Source organism: Sparus aurata, chromosome 3 (assembly GCF_900880675.1).
Source record: "Sparus aurata chromosome 3, fSpaAur1.1, whole genome shotgun sequence".
Classification (NCBI taxonomy): Eukaryota; Metazoa; Chordata; class Actinopteri; order Spariformes; family Sparidae; genus Sparus; species Sparus aurata.
This window is the reverse complement of record NC_044189.1, coordinates 21067055-21084873: the sequence shown is the minus strand read 5'-3', so window position 1 is coordinate 21084873 and position 17819 is coordinate 21067055. Positions and strand designations below refer to the sequence as shown.

The window sequence follows — 17819 nt, the reverse complement described above, 5'->3', positions numbered from 1 at the left end:
TGGGCGGGGCTTAGGCAAAGACGCAACCAATCAGAGGGCGACTTCCTGCAACAACATGCATGATGAAAGTGCCACGTAGAGGGAGCAGCTGCTGCCCCTCCGACATTTGGTCCAACTCTTCAGTTCTGTGCTGTTTCCTGAGCACGGTGTGGGTGCAGCATGCTGCTGACGGTGCTGAGCTGGTTCTGCTCCTCCCTGCTGCTGCTGCTGCAGGCGGCCAGCGGCGGGAAGCTGCCCGAGGCCGAGGTGAAGGTGGAAGTCATGCACAGACCTTTCCTCTGTCACCGCAAGTCCAAGTACGGAGACATGCTGCTGGTGCATCATGACGGATACTTCGAGAACGGGACCGTGTTTCACTCCAGGTACGCTTCACCATGACGTCACAGCGTTCATATGGCTGCAGACATTTAGTAAAGTCACTCTTAGTTTGCAGATAATTCACATTTTGCACTCAAACATTAACATACGTGTTCAGTTTATTTTGTCCAGCCCCTTTTTTCATGTAAGCGCGCGTGTTACATCTCCTTGGTGACGACAACTATGTCTGTCACGTGATCAAAACTTTTTTTTAAAGGGACACTGCACCCAAATGACAAGAATACAGATGTTCCCCCCTTTCCTCCAGTGGCGTCTAACTGTAGATAGTTTTGGTTTAAGGTGGAGGTAAGCAGGATTTTACGGTGTTTTAAGAACTGAAACAGAAAAAAGTGGGATTTGATATTAAAAAAGGAAGAAAGAACCCAAAAAGCTGTGAACGATTTGCAATTTTTTCCACCCCAACTATGAAAGCTTGTTGATGAATGTGACTTCTACAGATTAGTTCGGACAGTTTCCCTCAGTGTTTTATTTTCAGTTGTTTAAAATGACAGCGAGGAACTTTGCTCGGGTCCGATCACATACATCACATGTAAAATCACATATAAATACAACCAACCAACCAAATTAACCAAAGAATGAATTAACAGAAATAACAATCCTGATTAGCTACTGAAATTAGCATGCTAACCAGCTATACCAAGCCCGTCCCAGTCCAAATCTACCATGCTAGCAGTGTAAGCTACACTCCCTCGGTGCTCCAAGCTTCAGACCACTACCTGCACGGCTAACTGAGCAAACTAATTAACGGCAGCTACAGCTAGCAGTTGTTTTGATTTTGAATCTGACAGGTGACCACTTCATTCATACATATCGGACTGTTTATTACAGTTTTGTTCAGTTTGAAGTTACAGACCTTCAATTTCCACCTTTATTACCCTGCTCGCAGTCTTTCCTTCTTCAGTCTTGTAACCCTCCACTCTCAACTTTACGTGGCTGTGTCTGTCCTCCAGTCGAGATCAGGCGGGGGACAGTGGGGCAGTGTGGTTCACGCTGGGCATCAAGGAAGTGATCAAAGGCTGGGACAAAGGCCTGCAGGGCATGTGCTCTGGAGAGAAGAGGAAGCTGGTCATACCTCCTGCTCTGGCCTATGGAAAGGAAGGGAAAGGTACCATACTGTCTGTATCCAGACGCATGCAGGCGTCACTGCATGCTAACATACAGATGCATGGCACTGTCTCCTCAGAAGTCCTTCAGCTTCTCTAAAATGTCTACATTGTTATGCATATATGTACTTTGTACCTCTCTGTCTTGTTTTGAATGGCCTTCTAGGACTCCCACACTGAATGAAGGTTTCATTCAGCAGTATTAGTCCACTTATTCTCAACATGGAGCATGTGATCGATGCTATGCTGTGCCCTGGTAAGCACAAACCACCCTAACCAATAACATCTTATCCCCCTGTGTCTAATAACCTGCACTGCCTCTCATTAAAACTGATGACTTTAGTATTTACTCACATTCAGTATGTGTTGCTGCGTTCACTCACCAGGGGCGCCACTTCTGCAGCATTAACCAAACCAACAGTACATTCTTCAAACTGATGCACGCTTACAAATACGTCAGGTAATAACCGGTTTCAGTTGCATCTCTTCCTGTGGTGTTGTCTGCTGTCAGGTAAGATCCCACCTGAGAGCACACTGACCTTCATCATCGAGTTGCTTGAGATCAGAAATGGACCGAGGTCACACGAGTCCTTCCAGGAGATGGACCTCAACGACGACTGGAAGCTCTCCAAACACGAGGTGAAAACAGGGATTGCACTGTTTCTGTTTTCCAAAGCAAACATTTTTGACAACAAGCAAATGATTTAAATTAAATGACATGCATGTAAAGGCTCTTTACGCCTCTCTCTCTCTCACGCCAGGTGAAAGAGTACCTGAAGAAGGAGTTTGAGCGCCATGGTTACCCTCCCAACGACACTCTACACGAGAACATGGTGGCGGATATCTTCGCCAAAGAGGATGAGAACAAAGACGGCTTCATATCCTCAAGAGAGTTTACGTACAAACACGATGAACTTTAACAGTGCTCATGCAGTCCGCCAGTCATGTTTTATTTCACGGTGGAAATACTTTGGTGCTTTGGAGTGCATCGCAAACTCTCTCTCAGGTTACCTGAAAGTATTTCAGTTTTACAGAAACATGTTTGTGTCATGTGTGACGTGTGAACTCCTGTGTGAAGATTTGTTTGGTACGACTGGAGCCAACAAGGTTTTTTTAATCAGTTCATTTCTGTGGTTTTTTGCTTAAGCAGGTATTTGTGTTTTTTGTGTTTTTATTTGTTTACCTGAAAACCTCCATGTACAGTATAAAGCAACAAAATGTACCTTTTGTGGAGAAAGAGATAGTTTGTTGTTGGGTTTCAACACCAGATCGTCAAATTCTGACACCTTAAGTTTGCAGCTCGGGTCAGACGCCAAACAGAAACCTGAAGATGAAACCCAACAATCAACTATCCCTTTCCCAGGAAGTTACATTTTGTTGCTTTAAGACTGTATTTTCATTTGTGACAGTACCTGTAATGTAAGAAGATAAAGTATTTGTTACTGAATTTGGCTCTGAAATTTCCCTTTTTTAAAGGTGCAAAATGTAAGAATTGGCGGTGCTCAAAACAGACATGGGCAGCTCATCACCAGAGTAACTGCTAAGTGTTGCATTCATGGTTGTAGCTTCTGCTACACAGTTAGCTCAGTGAGCTGTGCAGCTAGCGGGGAGCGTTGGTGTTTATCCTGCTAGCACAACAGCTTTTTACTGCTGGTTCCACTTAGAAGAACAATGGAACAATCACGATTTGTCTTTTGCTAAACAGGCAGTGAATCACAACATTTATATAAGCACAACCAAAAAATTCAGTGTCCCATCATGTGCTAATCAGAACCCGGGAGGATCACGACCCTGGTAACTCAGGACCCTTGTTCATGTTGACAGCCTGTACTACTCTAGAGGGAAAGGACCCTGGGAACATATGAATGACCTTTTGTGTGTTCAGTCATGAAAACGTGAGCTTCACACAGACCAACAGGTGCAGCTAATGACATAAACGTGGCCATCATTAATGTTATCAGAGACACCTGTGTGAAATATCTGTGAGAAAGTCATTTTACACATGCCAACACTGCAGCGTCAGTGCTCAAAGGACTGTTCAGTCCTGCTCCTCCATTATTTCTCCAGTTCACAGGAGGACAAAGAAAGATGGAAATACTTTTATGATGACTTATAATCTCTGCTGAGACGTGAGAGCAACTGTACCTGTTTCTTTAACAATGTGCTGGAGGCGGTTTTGAGATGCTAAACCAGAAGATGTTCCCACAGTGCCAACTAGAATCTGGACTGTCCTGTTTCTGTAGCTTTGTGGTTGACATCTTACATGCAAACACATCAAGACTAACCTTTAGGATCAAATGTTCTGTCCGAGGTAGCGTTCTCCAAACAATGTGATCAATTAGGTGACAATGTTCTTAATAAAATACTGTGGTTTATTTGGTGGTCACACCTTGTAACACTTTACATGTCGAACCAGCAGGTGGCACTGTCGTCACAGGTGTTAGCACGGGTTAATGAAACTGTAGATCTCATTCATTATCTATTCATAACTGTGTAACTTAAAACAGACGCACACCCATAATCATTACATGACAGTGTGTTTTCTTCTGTGGATTCATTTGTTACTTATAAAAACAATTACACAAACACAAGAGAGCACCATTATGGAGTATGTACAGGGATTTATGAACCCCCTGGTTAACAGATCCTGCAGTATTTTCACAATGAGTTCAGAGCTGAACTATATGCAGAACTTTGTTTTTTTAAATTGCAATTACTTTGAAAAACAATTTGAGGGATTCGCTCTTTTTTTCCCCTGAAAAATCTATCAAAATAATGTTGATATTATTGCTGGGGCATCTGTATCACCACAATGCTTTGTTGTGATACATGTTACCTTTATCAAGATCTCCTGTAAATTTAATAATGATTTTTTTGTTCAGCTCTCACTGGGTTTAAGATGAGGTTCACCATATTTTAATGAATACTCAAGAGAAGGAAACAAACCACATCTTGAGAAGATTGTCTTGCTGGAAGATTTTTAAAAATGGCAGGAAGAACACTGTTGGAACTTGCTGTCAAACTTCTTAGCCCGCAAAATATTCTCGAGTTCACGTTAAAGCAGCGTTGATGTAGATGGAGACACGTTTAAAAAAGTATATTAGTGTCCATGCCGGCGTCATCCAAAAATGGGCGAGCACTGTGATCCCAATGGATTTGAAAAGATATAGAATCAATTTGTGCTTCCGGACACGCCAGACAAGCTGTATGGAGCCTTTTTTTTGTTGCTTTTTACGTTTTAAAACAAGTCCCCATCCACTTCAGTTTGCTGTGAAGCTCCAGAAATCTTTTGTGGGCAATGAAACTTCACCCGACGGTGAGCACACAACGTCTGAACTGCTTCCCTCTGTACAATAATTGTTGCTGGACCACAGTTTGCGTTTAGAGACTGAAATGCTCGTGTCATGATAAATATATCTGGTGGAAGACACTGTCCCCGAGTGTATGAGTGTGTGTACGAGTGTGAGTAGGGAGATCCCTCCTCCTCACACACATTCAAAACATTCCACACTGAAAAGGTCAGAGGTCACACAGTCTGCAAGAGGCGGGACCCTGTTGTGCACTAAACACAAACAACACACACTCAAAGCCTGCATCCGAACCGGTCCATGGCAGTTCTGTTGTTGTCATGAGAAGGGAGAGGAAGAGGAGGATTAACTGTCTGATATGTGTGTAGGAGGAAGAGGGGGGTGAAGAACTGGGTGAGGCCTTGACTCATCTGAGGTGTGTCCTCATCCCGGGTGGTTTGGGGTTCACTGTAACAGAGAGGAAAATCGTCTCAATAGATTTATAAAACGTCTCGGTGAAATGTGAGAAATATGGAGCGCTCTGTGCAGCTACCTCTGTTCTCTTTGCTGGGATAGATCCGAGGGAAAGGCTTGAATTCATCAGGAGGGGGCAAGTCCTCTACAGGGTGGAACTGGAACTTGGATTCAAAGTCATCTGCTGAATGTAGGATGAGAAAAATCCATCAGAACCATAAATGTACTCAGAGGTGACATATATAACTGTAGGGTCCATGAAGTCCCACCCAGGCTGTGCAGGTGTCCATTCCTGAGGCTCGACGGAGGCAGGGGAGGCGGCGGTGGAGGGGGAGGAATGCGGCTGGACAGCTCGGTGGAGGGGGAACGTGCAGGAGGAGCTGGGGGAGGAGCCAGCCGGCCTACACCTGTTACCATGGGCGACAGCAGCGGAGGAGTCAGAGGGGTGTCAGACATAGAAATATCCACAGCGTGACAAACACATCCGAGAGACAGAGAGGCTATATTCATACATAACTCTGTTCGCTGTGATGACGAGGTACGACAGCTGCCACAGTTTCAAACATATACTTTGTTAGAAAAATCACAAAACTAGCAATTACCACAAATACCTCTACTGCTGTTGTTTCCTCATAAACATGCTGTTGAGTCATGTGTTGTAAAATCAACATTTACATTGTATACGAACAAGATACTGCATTTCTAATTAATCTGTAAGATAGAATGCACATTGATGATACTGTGTCATAAAGAAAGCCTTGAATAACAACATGTTTGATTCCAATTGATTGATCAGTTGTTGATGTTGTTGCAGACTCTAGGCTGCCTGCAGGACTTCAGGTTAAACCTTCAAGTTTTAAGAGTTTGTGTCGTTTCTGAACTACATTTTATTGGAATATTTCACAGCAGCAGCAGCAGTTTCCAACCTGTTTTAACTTGTGACCATATGGTTTTCTGAAATGGTTATTTGAGAACTGCTACAGAAATGAAAATATCAGAAAATAGCACTTCACGAAAAAAAAAGAGAATAAACAGAACTGCATGCAACCATGTGTGTAATCCTCAAATTGTCAAACTGAATGTTTTAGTGTTCCCATAAACTTCAGGCTGGGATCTTCTGTTTCAGAGTGCCTCCCTATCTAACTTGTAAATGACATGAACATTATAAAGAAGTCAGTTGTGTTGAACTGGGCTGTCGGCCTCTTGTGCCTTTTTAAATGATCACCATCTTCTCACTAGAGATGCTTATGGCTGATCATCATCACCATCTTATTGAACCGCTTCCTCCGAAAAAACAATATAACAGAAGGTTCTGTTTTTATTCGCCTTGCAACAGCTCTCTATCTGCCGTTAAAGATAGTGTATATTATATTACATTTCTGCATTTAAATATCTAAAAACAACTAGATCTTTGTCATACATTGTTGTGCTGTGTACTGACGTTATCCTCGATGTTTTCTACAATGTTCAAACCAGAGAAATCTGTCATTTTATTCAAGATTAGGGTGCATTCGATTAGGTCACCTGTCGCTATAACTTCCGCGATAACGTGACTGGTGTGAGTAAAACTTTAACACATCACGTTCACCGTGAACATTTTAGAATCATGTAGTCAGATTTCATCGGTAGCTGTGTAATAATCAAGAATTTCCCATGATCCCATGCTTCTTCACTACATCATAGAACGTCTTTTCATTGAGACCTCTGGTGGCAGGAATGACACACTAAAGTTACACCCACCTGCACTCCTGGGCACAGCAGGGGGCCGTCGGGTGGGGGCGTTGCAGGGGTATGAGGGAGGCAGAGGGCGCATGGCAGGGGAGGGCACTGGTGCCACCTTAGGCGGTGGAGGAGGGAGGGCAGATGGGCAGGTGGGGGTAAAAAAAGCTGGGAGAGGAGGAGGAGGTGGAGGAGGAGGTCCCAGTGGGCTGTCCCGTAGGATGGGGAACCTGGAAGGTTCGGAGAGGACTGGGGAGGGGGGCGGAGGGTAGAAGCACCCTGAGGAACGATCCCCTGGAACAGCGGATGGAGACTGGAAAGGTGGAGGTGGGGGAGGAGGAGTAGAGTTTTGAGAGATGGTGGTGTGGTGGGACTGCTGGATAGGAAGCCAGGTGGGCTTGGTGACCTGGGACGGAGGCGGAGGAGGAGGGCAGGAGGGGAGAGGAGGAGGCCTATTGGCCGGCCGGTCGTGGAAGGCGAGGGGTGGCGGAGGAGGTGGGGGAGCGGAGGTAGGGGCAGGCGGGGGCGGAGGAGGAGAGGAAGTGGGGAAAGGAGGTGGGTGCTTGCCGCTGTGTGAGGGGGAGGGAGGAGCAGAGGACGAGGGGGCGAGCGGGCGGTGGGCGGAGCCTCGGAGCTCCGCCGTCCTGTGAGGCTCAGGGATGCTGCTGGTTTCTGCTGGTGTGGGGGGGTTCCACAGGGGCTTCAGGGAGGCCGAGGAGCTGGACCGCGACACTGTAACACACACACACACACACACACACACACACACACACACACACACACACACACACACACACACACACACACAGTAGTTATATTAACTGTCAAACCGTTGATAAAAAACACATATTTAGTGAGAGCAAGACGTTTTGCACTGACCTGCGGTCTTGCTAACTAAGTCTCTTTGTCCCATTGGTCTGAGAGTCGGGAAGCCTCCAGCAAAGAGTCCACCCAGAGACGGAGCCGTTGGTGCCGTCCCTCCCGATGGACACATCTGCAGGGCTCGCTTTGGGTTCTGGGGAACATTACATCACCAATGACTGATGTCCATTTTATCAAAATCAAAAGTTTTCATTTTATATTTTTATTTCATTATATATTCGTCACATATACATCAACAAATTCGTTAATCCTCAGATACATTAGTAAAAAAATTCTGATATGGATTATCAGCGAAAAGTTATGAATCAGCCCAACTCTTAAGAAAACATTTTCCTATTGTCACACACACACACACACACACACATTTACACCACTGCAACGCATCAGTGAGAAGCCAACACTGGTCGCTCAGAGGGACCGACTGAGATCCTGATCGGACTCTTATTAGATTCTGGTTTCACAGTCTTCAAAGTGCTCAGTAGGTTTCATATTTGTTGGAATAGTTCTTAATTATGACAACAGCATTATGACAGTAACGCTTCAGGCAGGAACATTAGTGCACCACCCAAACCACATGATGTCCCTGAGGCCCGACTCCACACCTTCATAGAAAAACACAGCGGCCCCTTTCAACTGTCCCGGCTTCATTCACGCAACTCACATTTCTGCAGTAAACACTTAAGTACTGTCAGTTAATGTTGCTCACTGGCATCCATATTCCAGTCGTTCCCAGGTGATTGAGTTTGACTGCGATGACGCTGACGCAGTGTCTGTCATGTCTATTGTGCTTGCCACTGTATATCGTAGTTTCCTCTTCTGCCTGCGTCCTTATCTTCTTTACTGCATTCCTTCCTGAAGTGTGCACTTGGTGTGTATGTGCACAAATTTAGCTCAAAATGAAAAAAAACAACGTGTCCCCAGTGAACTAAATCTGACCATCTCTCCTCTCTTTACTCTGACGCATCACTCTCTGGTATTTCAACATACAAACACACTCCATTAAACCTCCTTCCTCTGACCTCCGCTGTGAGAAAACACTGACACCGCCATTCAGTGTTTTAACAGTGTGCTGTCTGTAGCGTGGAGAGAATGCTGAATGATCTTACTATCGACAGCAGGAGCACTGCGGTCGTTGACCTGTGTGACTTTTCTGAGCCTGGCTCCTTTCTGGATGTCAGCCAGCAAGGCATTCCTGCCACCTCCTCCTCCTCCTCCTCCTCCTCCACCTCCTCCTCCAGGCGGGAGCTTGGGAGGATCCGAGGGACACTGTCACACAGAGGTAAAAACAGCTTTTTATGTAACTTTGAGAAGAAATCAGACACTAAACAGTAAAAACAATTAAACCTAGATGGAAGGAAAATATACAACAGAGGACAAATTATCTATGAAACATTAACATTCACCACTAACATGTTCTAGTTTTACAACAGAGCTCTATAGACAATCAAAAAGGTATTTAAAATCAGTTCTGAATTCTGTTGTTAACCAGTGTAGACTGGCCGACACAGGTGTAATCGTGTATGAGTTATAAACCTAGCAGCTACATTTTGGACCAGCTGGAGCCGAGAAACTGAACAGAGACTTAGAGTGACAAACAGTGAAGAACATCAGTCAAGTCGGGAGGAGACAAGATATTTAGATCGTAGAGTTACGATCAGCACTATGGGCGTCACGATTCATGATTTGATTTGACTTTCTATGCCATCGGTGGACTAGCTGATTATGAGTTGTAGAGATCATTAGCTCATTTGTTTAAATTCTCAGATTCTTCTTTAAAAACTAAGGCTACATGGTATCAAGTCTGATAAAACTGCCATATGTTATTTTTTTGGAATGTACCGTAGCTGGTTTGACACTTACGAATGAGGAGGAGTGCCTCCAGTCGGTCAGAGCTATTCCTGCGCAGCATAATGCGACTGCTGTCATTGTTAAACCCTGTGTAACCTCAAGTCTTCTGCCCAACAGATACAAACCAACAAGAAAAAAGATAGACAGGAATGTTTGATGAAAGCATTCAGCAAAGGGTGAAGTGAGGAGATCATATCTAGTGATGTGACTGAAGCCACTGAGCTGTTTCTCTGCAGAGTGGCCTTGTTTTCTGGTGGGGACAACTCATTTAACATGAGGACACTGCGCGCCTGCTGTGGAAACATTACACTCCTCCGCTACTGAGAGTCTACTGTCTGTGTGTGTGTGTGTGTGTGTGTGTGTGTGTGTGTGTGTCACCTCAATCAATAATGCAAATAACCTCCAGGTGATGGTTGATGGTCAGTGAGAAGGACACGATTGAGTGTTTACAATTGCATGAGAGAGAGTTGGAGTGATGCTCGGTCTCTACCTGTGGCAGGGCGGCGCTGGGCGGTGGTGGAGGAGGAGGGGGAGCCAGGGGAGGCGGAGGGGGAGGAGGGGGGACTGGCATGCCGAGGCCTCAGATACCTGCAGATATAAAACACTATTCACACACTGCAGCCACTGACCAGCTTCTAGTTTGTTCCCCCGTCACGCCAGAAGCTGCTTCTGTGTTCAGGAGCACGCTGGCTGGCCTCCGACCCTCTTCACTGGACAGGAAGAGCTTTCACCACCGTGCAGCGCAAAACAGGAAGCAGCGAGGGCTCCATCCTCTCTAGAGAAATCTGACACACTATCCCCACCACCACCACCTCCACCACCTCCACCCCTGTCCTCCTCGTCTTCCCACAATGCCCCGTGGCAGGACTGGAGAGAGGAACAATGGAGCGCGTTGTGTGAAAAGTAATGGACGCCTGCTCTTCAGTCGCTCGGTGACCGAAGACCTTCACTGCAGCGAGTGAATGGAAAACACATTGAGGAAACTCCACAGGAAAGTGCTACAGCGTGCACACATTGTTCTTTTCTCCCACTTTACACCGAGCATGTACACAGGATGTCTTGTGGTTCTCTCATCGTGAAAGAAACTACTCAGTAATTAGCAGCATAATAAAAAAAAAACATCAACTTTCCAGGAACGGCTCGTATCCAGCTCATGTCGCAGTGTTTACAGCGATAGTGAGACGTCCACTCAGACTCCTCAGCATCATAAATTCTTGACGAGCTGTCCTGCTCGGCTGTGAGACAGTCTGACGTTCGACGTCCTCAAGCGGAATTTGCACATGTTCCTCCTGAGCAATTTAATAAAACACAGAACAGAGCCTGTTTTTGTTGACCCTCTATCAATCTCTTGTCTAGTCTTTGCCTGTGTGTGTGTGTGTGTGTGTGTGTGTGTGTGTGTGTGTGTGTGTGTGTGTGTGTACACTTCATGCCTCCCCTCTAACTGGCAGAGCGTCCTGTGTTGCTATTTCTATCTTCATATCTGTGTCAAGCAGCCTCTGTGACACTGATAGCCGAGGTCTTTAAAGGGGGCGAAGCTGCTGGACACGGGGTCAGCGTAGCTCTAGACGAAACAGGTGGGACAGCGAGCGGAAACACACCTCTCACACCAGTTGTCGTCTTTTCGCTGACCTGTAGCGAGTCTTGTTCAATCTAATGAGACTCAGGAGAGCAGCTGGAGGTGGCAGCTGCTGTCCGGTTACGAAGGAGTTTCTACACTTTCTATGTGAAAGACATGCAAAACGATCCAGACGAGAGCTTAGCCCCAGATGAAGCTGACCTAACCGACTTGAGGATATGACCTAATACTGGAACTAGTGAGTGTAAAGAGGGTGTAACCATATAATACAATGTTCTGATTGGGGTCTCAGAGGCCTCAGTGAACCATCTTGTGCTCAGTATCTGTGTTACACCACATTCAGCCTCCTGAATCCTAAATACATACATTGGATGTCTTTATTTCTCACAGACAGTTAGCTGTAGGGCGGAAACTAACAATTACTTTCATTGTCGATCAAACTCTTGATTAATCAGTGACTTGTTTGGTCTATAAGGTGTCAGAAAATGCCAAAAGATGCCCAAGATGACGTCCTCAAATGTCTTGTTTTGGCCACAGTGCACAGATATTCAGTCGACTGATGCAAAGGAGGAATTAAAACCCAGAATATCAGTGTTTCCCACACATAGACTTTACGTGATATAACTGGTGACCCATTTGAGCATTTGTTACCTTTTTCTTTTGGGTCTCATTCTCTGCCACAAGTGCACAAAACACTGAACATTCAGATTCAACTGGAGTCAGAGAATTAGAATTTGCCTCAGTTACAAAGTTACCGATTAATCAAAATAGTTGCTGATTAATCCAATGGTTGAAAACTAATCGATTAATCGTTGCAGCGCTTGTTAACAGCCTCCAAACAACTCATTTGTCTGTTTATAGGTTTTGGGCAAACAAATTAATATTCTTTATTGTTTGTTATCAGCTTCATCAGACGATCAAGCTCAGTTTGTAGCGAAGAATAAAATAAGTACAGGAAGAATTAGACTATTTGCTGTTAACAACATGATTATTTTACCTTTTTGCACATGTGGGTCTGTCAGAACAATGAGGAAGTGAAGTCTACACCACACAGGAGTTTAAACAATCATCTCCACACATGGTTTTAATGCGTCTTCTTTGTGAAACTAGCACTCAAATTATTTAGCTGTTAAGTTTTGTGAAAGGAATTAACATGTGCAGCTCAGACAGCATTATTAAGTCCTTTAAAGTCAGTACTGCACCTTTAATATCAATCCTCTACAAGTTATAAGCCCTGGCATAGAGAGACAGGTTCACTGGAAGCTGTGTCTTTGTCTTACCTTCACGAAACGGGAGAGATCCACCTGTTTGCAGACGAGCCTTCAGCGGGATGCAGCTGGCCTCATCGTGCGCTCCACCGCCTCAACAAGTTCCCAAGTTATTTTTAGTCAGACGAGGACACCGCTCATCTGCAAGAGAGACAAACTCCGGAGAGCCTAACTTCACTCCATACCTGTGTCCACACAGCAGACCCTGAAAAACACGGCAGTGGTCCCGCACAATGGTGTCTTTATAACCGCGGCTGTTTACGGGTTAGTCCCCTTGTGAGCGCGCTGCAGGAGGCGGACAGCGGAGGCCACACCTCAGCACCCCACGCTCCACACGGGGACCAATGGGGACAGAGAAGGGGGCCGGGGCGCCTCGACAGGGGCCAAAGACTCCCCCTCACCTTCACTTACACCTGTGCAAGAAAATAAACAGCCTATTGTGCATGCATGATAACTGACTGTGACTGAAAGGTGAAGCGTAACAAACATCTTCTCCATTTTTCTCTGTCTGACGGCAACACTTCCGCCCCCTCGTGTCCAACTCGCGCCACTACAACTCATCCTCCTCGTTCACTTTCTCCATCTTAATTATAACAGCTGGCCTGAGATAATGAGATGATAATAACACATCTGAATATCATGAAGGGGATATTTATAGGCGCAAACGTTGTGTCAGTTGTAACCCTGGGAAAAAATAAACATGAGTGCAGACACACACACACACACACACACACGTCAGACCTCAGCCATGACACAGGAATGCAGTGACACAGGCAGGCTCCTCCCTTGTACTGACACCACAATGTAATTCAGGCCTGGGTTTGACACACACACTGCAGACTAAAAATAAATGGTGTTAATACCTTGTAATTGACCTTTTCAGACAATGGGACACTCACGCACTCGTCCCACGTCTTCTCTTAGCTCGGTGTTGATGCACTAACTTACCTGCCAAGAGGACGATTATGACTCATCTGCACATCTTAGAACTTTTGAGCTCATGTTTTGTTTTGAGGAGCACTTTTGCTTTTGTACTCATGAGACTCTTTGTAATCATTGTTCGTTTCTTCATCTAGTTTCAGACAAAAATCTGTCAGCACAAAGTTCCCCTTCAGCCGGTAGACGGTGATCCCACAAGAAAATGAAGCACACGCGCACGTACATTCACACACACACATACTCATGCACCTGATTGTAACAGTTACCAGATTTATTCATCATATTTTTGTCTTCATTTGAGAATTCACAGGTGGTCCAAACATACAAGCAATCTACATCAGTGTCTGGATCAGACGTCCTCGGCTTCTAACAGTAGTTTCATACTTCACTGTAAGTAGTAGCTTTGGTTCTGACCCATTATGTCACTCAGGTTGGATTACATCCTTCATTCAAAGTGTTTTAAAGCATTTTACTGGCAAGTGTCATGCATCGGACTAAAAGCTACTTGCGAGCGATCCTTAATTTCCCTCCACGAGCTGATTTGCTTTTTTTTTCACACATAAATCACTTAACACCTTCATAAATATCCTTCTAACCCTTTAGAATCAACATTTGTTTTGCAAAAAGGAGCGTTACAGTAATCCTTCATTATCAAACATACATTACTCTTCATAAAGAAACAGTGTAAACATCTTATGAACAGCATCTTCCGGGAGCTTTTCACACTTTATCTGGGGTTCTGACAGGAAATAGCTTTAGAGGAGGGAGCTTTCTTAAGAGGCCGTAGGTGTTTCAAGGAGTTGTCTGTTGACGTCAAAAACTGTGACGGATACACAGACACTGTGGGACATTAATTACACGTTAGGCTCTTAATCGTTTACTGCATTAGTGCTCTATGTCTTCTGTTTGGGTATGATTATGGAATTTTGTTGGCAGAATGGTTCAAAAACCATCACGAGGAACAAATATAAAGTAATTTCAAGTCATTTATCATTGTGTCCTTTCACAAAAAAGTCCAAATATCTATTATTTCATGCACCACATGATAACCTAACTCCTGCAGCACTGGGCTCAAACTTGAACGCTCCTTCTCTTCTTCATCATCACCTCTTGGTACGCTTCCACTCTTCTCCTTTCCTTCAAGCATCATTGCAAAGCAGTCTTTGATCACCGCCTCCTCCTCCTCACGGTCACCGTCTCTCCTCTTTCCCCGTCGCCCCACTATCCTTCTCTTTGTCCTCGATGGGAAGGCTCGAGCGCACCCTCCGCTTCTCCTTCCACCGACCCGAGCGTGACACCTTCATGTTCCTGCGACACGTCTGCTCGTTGAAGACCGAGTCCAGGTGGGAGTCGTCGTAGGTGTCGTCGCTGATGCTCTTGTTGGACTCTTGTTGGGACTGGTCGCTGGCACTCTTGGAGGCTTCTGCTGTGTAATCCTTTTGTTTCTGTGCGAAGGGGTCAAAGTCTGGGCCATAGGGTTGGTTTGAGTCCTTGGAGCCTCCACTCTTCTTCTTTGGGAGGAATGACTTCCACCATGGGGACCTCTCTGTTGTCATCCTGGCTGGAGGGAGAGAAAAGATGCTGACAGTGATTCGGCTGCATTTCAGATGCTCTCCTGTGCACAAGTATTATTTTATAAGTGATGTCATGTTTTTTTAAATCTGTGATGTCACTTTAATGCCCTAAAACATTAACTCACTTCATTAAAAACTACTGTCATTGTTTTACAAAGCATTTCTATTCCACATCATGGATCTCATCTTCATCACCATAAAAACACCTGTGTTGTTGCCACACATGGTCACACTCATAACTCTCACAAATCCTTTATTCTGTTTGAACAGAATCATTTGTCCCTTTCTAGATCTGAATGTGTTTTCAATTAGATTCTCTCTGTCAACAATGTTGGTTGGTTCACAGGTGAGACAGCTGCCAACCAACTAATCTTCAGAATAACCAGTATAACCATGATTAGCTTTTCTGTAAAACTGGTTGAATGAGTCGTGAGAACAGAGGAGCAAAGCCAAGCCGTGATTCACAGGTGAACGATGCGCAATGAAGCGCTGCTGAACACTTACCTGCGCAACAACAGGTGCCGTGGACACTTGAAACTGTATTTTCAAAAAAAGAAGTAGAATCACACTTTTAAGTGAGATAAAGATCCGGAGGAAAGACTCAGTGTCTTCTACTCCCTCCTTCTTTTTCTTCTACTTCAGTGGTGGAGCACAACCGTGACAGCGATCCTTCAGTGCCTTGCAGCAGTATCCATTTTACGCACGAGCCGGGTGACCTGCCTGCTCACATCTCCCACCTCCAGCAGAAAGTTTTCTCTCTCTTCCTCTCCTCAAGTACCTCCACTCGTCCTCTGCACTTCAGGAAACTCCACATGAAGCGACACATTTATAAGAACCGACTGTCGACTACTGAACCAGCAGGTTTCCGCCTCCGAAACTCTCACCTCGAAGCACCTGTCCTCGCTCCTGATTGGATGAACTCCACGGCGTCGGTCACGTGAGCCACGCTCAGGTGAAGCCACTGCAACAATGGGTGGGGCTTGTGGTTGCGTGGCAACATAGCCCATGGGAGCTTGTGCCTCTTCAGTGACAGATCAAAAAAAAAAAAAAAAGAGCCTTTTGTATGAGCTGAACCCAACCCAAGCCTCCACTGGGACGCCCAATAGTTTTAGCCACAATTACTTTTAATTGTGATGCCACACAGAGGAATGACTTAGTGGGAAGTTAATGGTATTTATTAATAGTCACCGGCCAGAACAGGTTGAGCCCTGTGACCCTGCTCTGAAGTTACCAGAGGAATGTGCGAGACAGGAAGAAGTCAGGAGTCTCCTGAAAGGACGTCGCTGCACCAGACGTGCAATTGTTGCTGCTGTAAGTTCACATTAAGTGAGGGGAAGCAGTTTGGCCTGGCGCCAGTTTCACATGCTGGGGTACTTCCGGATGCCTCTGCTTGTCCTCCTTCTGTACTTTCAAGTCCAACGCTGGTGTCAGTTTCTTTATAGTTTCATGTAGCTTGTACTGACTCCACCAGTTCACCACGCCATGTCCCAGAGGAGCCTCCGTCACATCCATCATACAGGAACATAGATGACATTATCTGGCAGATTTGAAGTTGTGATTACAGCTTCTTCTTCTTCTTCTTCTTCTTCTTCTTCTTCTTCTTCTACTTTTTAAAATCCTTCTCAAAACTTGACATGACAAAAGTTAGCAGTTGTCACAGTCATAAGAGGTCATGAATGACTTACTCTCTAACATAGAGAAGTCACACACTGATATGTGTTCAATGATTGTGATTAGTTATCTATCAAGTATGTGGCAAGTGCTTTTTTTTGTGCACCATTTTGAGGTACTTGTATTTTACAGTCATGTCACGTTACTTAACACCTTCACTTCAATCACATTTAACTCCATTAAGAGCTTATTAAACATGGTGCATTGTCAAGGGTGTTTAACATACCTACGATTATCTCAGGGCAGCGCTTTATTATACATACATCACCTCTAATATTCAGATGTGCTAAGAAAATGAAATTAAAACAACAGAAAATAAACAAACAACCACACATCACCCTCTGAAGTGTTTTTCAAATGTATGCATCAACATTAACAATGCAATAATACAATATTAATTTACACCCTCTCTGCCAGATTCTCATTTTGATATTTTTGCTGAGGAAATGTCCTTTGACTCAAATTTGCAAAGCAGGATTTTCTTTTATAACAGTTTCAAGCTGCTGTGCTGCTTCTTCCACCTCAGTAAAGACTCTGACGTGTCCTTCAGCCACCAGTTATCTGTTCCACATGACCTGCAGCTCTTCACCAGAACGGTCCACTGGACAGAGAGACAGAACCCGTGTCATCGTGGAGCCGTGATGGACTCCAGCTGTGTGTGTTTAGGACACTTCATCATGTTTCATCGACCATGTGGGCATTTTTGCTGTTTGTTTGTTTTTTGCTTTTGCTTTTTTGTCACCAAACACAACATGACAATGTGCAAGCTGTCGCTTCTGATGACTTATTACTGACACATTAGTTAGGAAATAACTACTGCTGATTAAAGGGCACTTTATTAGAAAGTGTTAGCCAGCAGGCAGTTTCACAGTGCCAGTTTTTGAATTTGTATTTATGTGACTGGGCGTTGCATTTGCTTTTAATTAATCTTTTGGTATAAAATAGAATATGAAAGTTGTGCAGTGCAACATGAAGCTTTGTTGCCTCTAATAAAATGTGTCCACAGCCTCATTATAAATACAAAATACAAAACATAACACGTTAAATATGTCAAATATGTCTCAGTAAAACAGTCCTCCATCAAAATGAGAACATGCTAC

At 44.7% G+C, this 17819-nt stretch overlaps 3 protein-coding genes across 3 annotated transcripts; 1 reads left to right on the top strand and 2 right to left on the bottom strand.

Annotated features, from left to right (window-relative positions):
• The first annotated feature begins 42 nt into the window (after positions 1 to 42).
• On the top strand, positions 43 to 2928 carry LOC115579126 (peptidyl-prolyl cis-trans isomerase FKBP14-like). The gene is made up of 4 exons (XM_030412635.1): positions 43 to 362; positions 1329 to 1483; positions 1993 to 2120; positions 2243 to 2928. Exons 1-4 carry the CDS (start codon positions 160 to 162, stop codon positions 2399 to 2401), a joined length of 645 nt encoding a protein of 214 aa, XP_030268495.1. The 5' UTR covers positions 43 to 159; the 3' UTR covers positions 2402 to 2928.
• A 904-nt stretch (positions 2929 to 3832) lies between these two features.
• On the bottom strand, positions 3833 to 12942 carry wipf3 (WAS/WASL interacting protein family member 3). Its single transcript, XM_030411602.1, has 9 exons — positions 12548 to 12942; positions 10182 to 10279; positions 8950 to 9109; positions 8863 to 8867; positions 7841 to 7976; positions 6983 to 7693; positions 5512 to 5649; positions 5322 to 5426; positions 3833 to 5236 (listed from the first exon to the last, which is right to left on the bottom strand). Exons 2-9 carry the CDS (start codon positions 10260 to 10262, stop codon positions 5196 to 5198), a joined length of 1377 nt encoding a protein of 458 aa, XP_030267462.1. The 5' UTR covers positions 10263 to 10279; positions 12548 to 12942; the 3' UTR covers positions 3833 to 5195.
• A 785-nt stretch (positions 12943 to 13727) lies between these two features.
• LOC115578438 (proline-rich protein 15-like) lies at positions 13728 to 15890 on the bottom strand. Its single transcript, XM_030411397.1, has 2 exons — positions 15553 to 15890; positions 13728 to 15035 (listed from the first exon to the last, which is right to left on the bottom strand). The coding sequence occupies exon 2, from the start codon at positions 15028 to 15030 to the stop codon at positions 14665 to 14667; it is 366 nt and encodes a 121-aa protein (XP_030267257.1). The 5' UTR covers positions 15031 to 15035; positions 15553 to 15890; the 3' UTR covers positions 13728 to 14664.
• Positions 15891 to 17819: the final 1929 nt, after the last annotated feature.

Coding starts and splice junctions, on each gene's coding strand:
- wipf3 (XM_030411602.1), bottom strand. CDS start 10,262: ATGCCAGTCCCCCCTCCTCCCCCTCCGCCTCCCCTGGCTCCCCCTCCT. Junction 5,427..5,511: donor TGGACACCTGCACAGCCTGG/GTGGGACTTCAT, acceptor TCCTACATTCAG/CAGATGACTTTGAATCCAAG. Junction 5,237..5,321: donor TCCCAGCAAAGAGAACAGAG/GTAGCTGCACAG, acceptor TCTCTGTTACAG/TGAACCCCAAACCACCCGGG.
- LOC115578438 (XM_030411397.1), bottom strand. CDS start 15,030: ATGACAACAGAGAGGTCCCCATGGTGGAAGTCATTCCTCCCAAAGAAG.
- LOC115579126 (XM_030412635.1), top strand. CDS start 160: ATGCTGCTGACGGTGCTGAGCTGGTTCTGCTCCTCCCTGCTGCTGCTG. Junction 1,484..1,992: donor CTATGGAAAGGAAGGGAAAG/GTACCATACTGT, acceptor GTCTGCTGTCAG/GTAAGATCCCACCTGAGAGC. Junction 2,121..2,242: donor GGAAGCTCTCCAAACACGAG/GTGAAAACAGGG, acceptor CTCTCACGCCAG/GTGAAAGAGTACCTGAAGAA.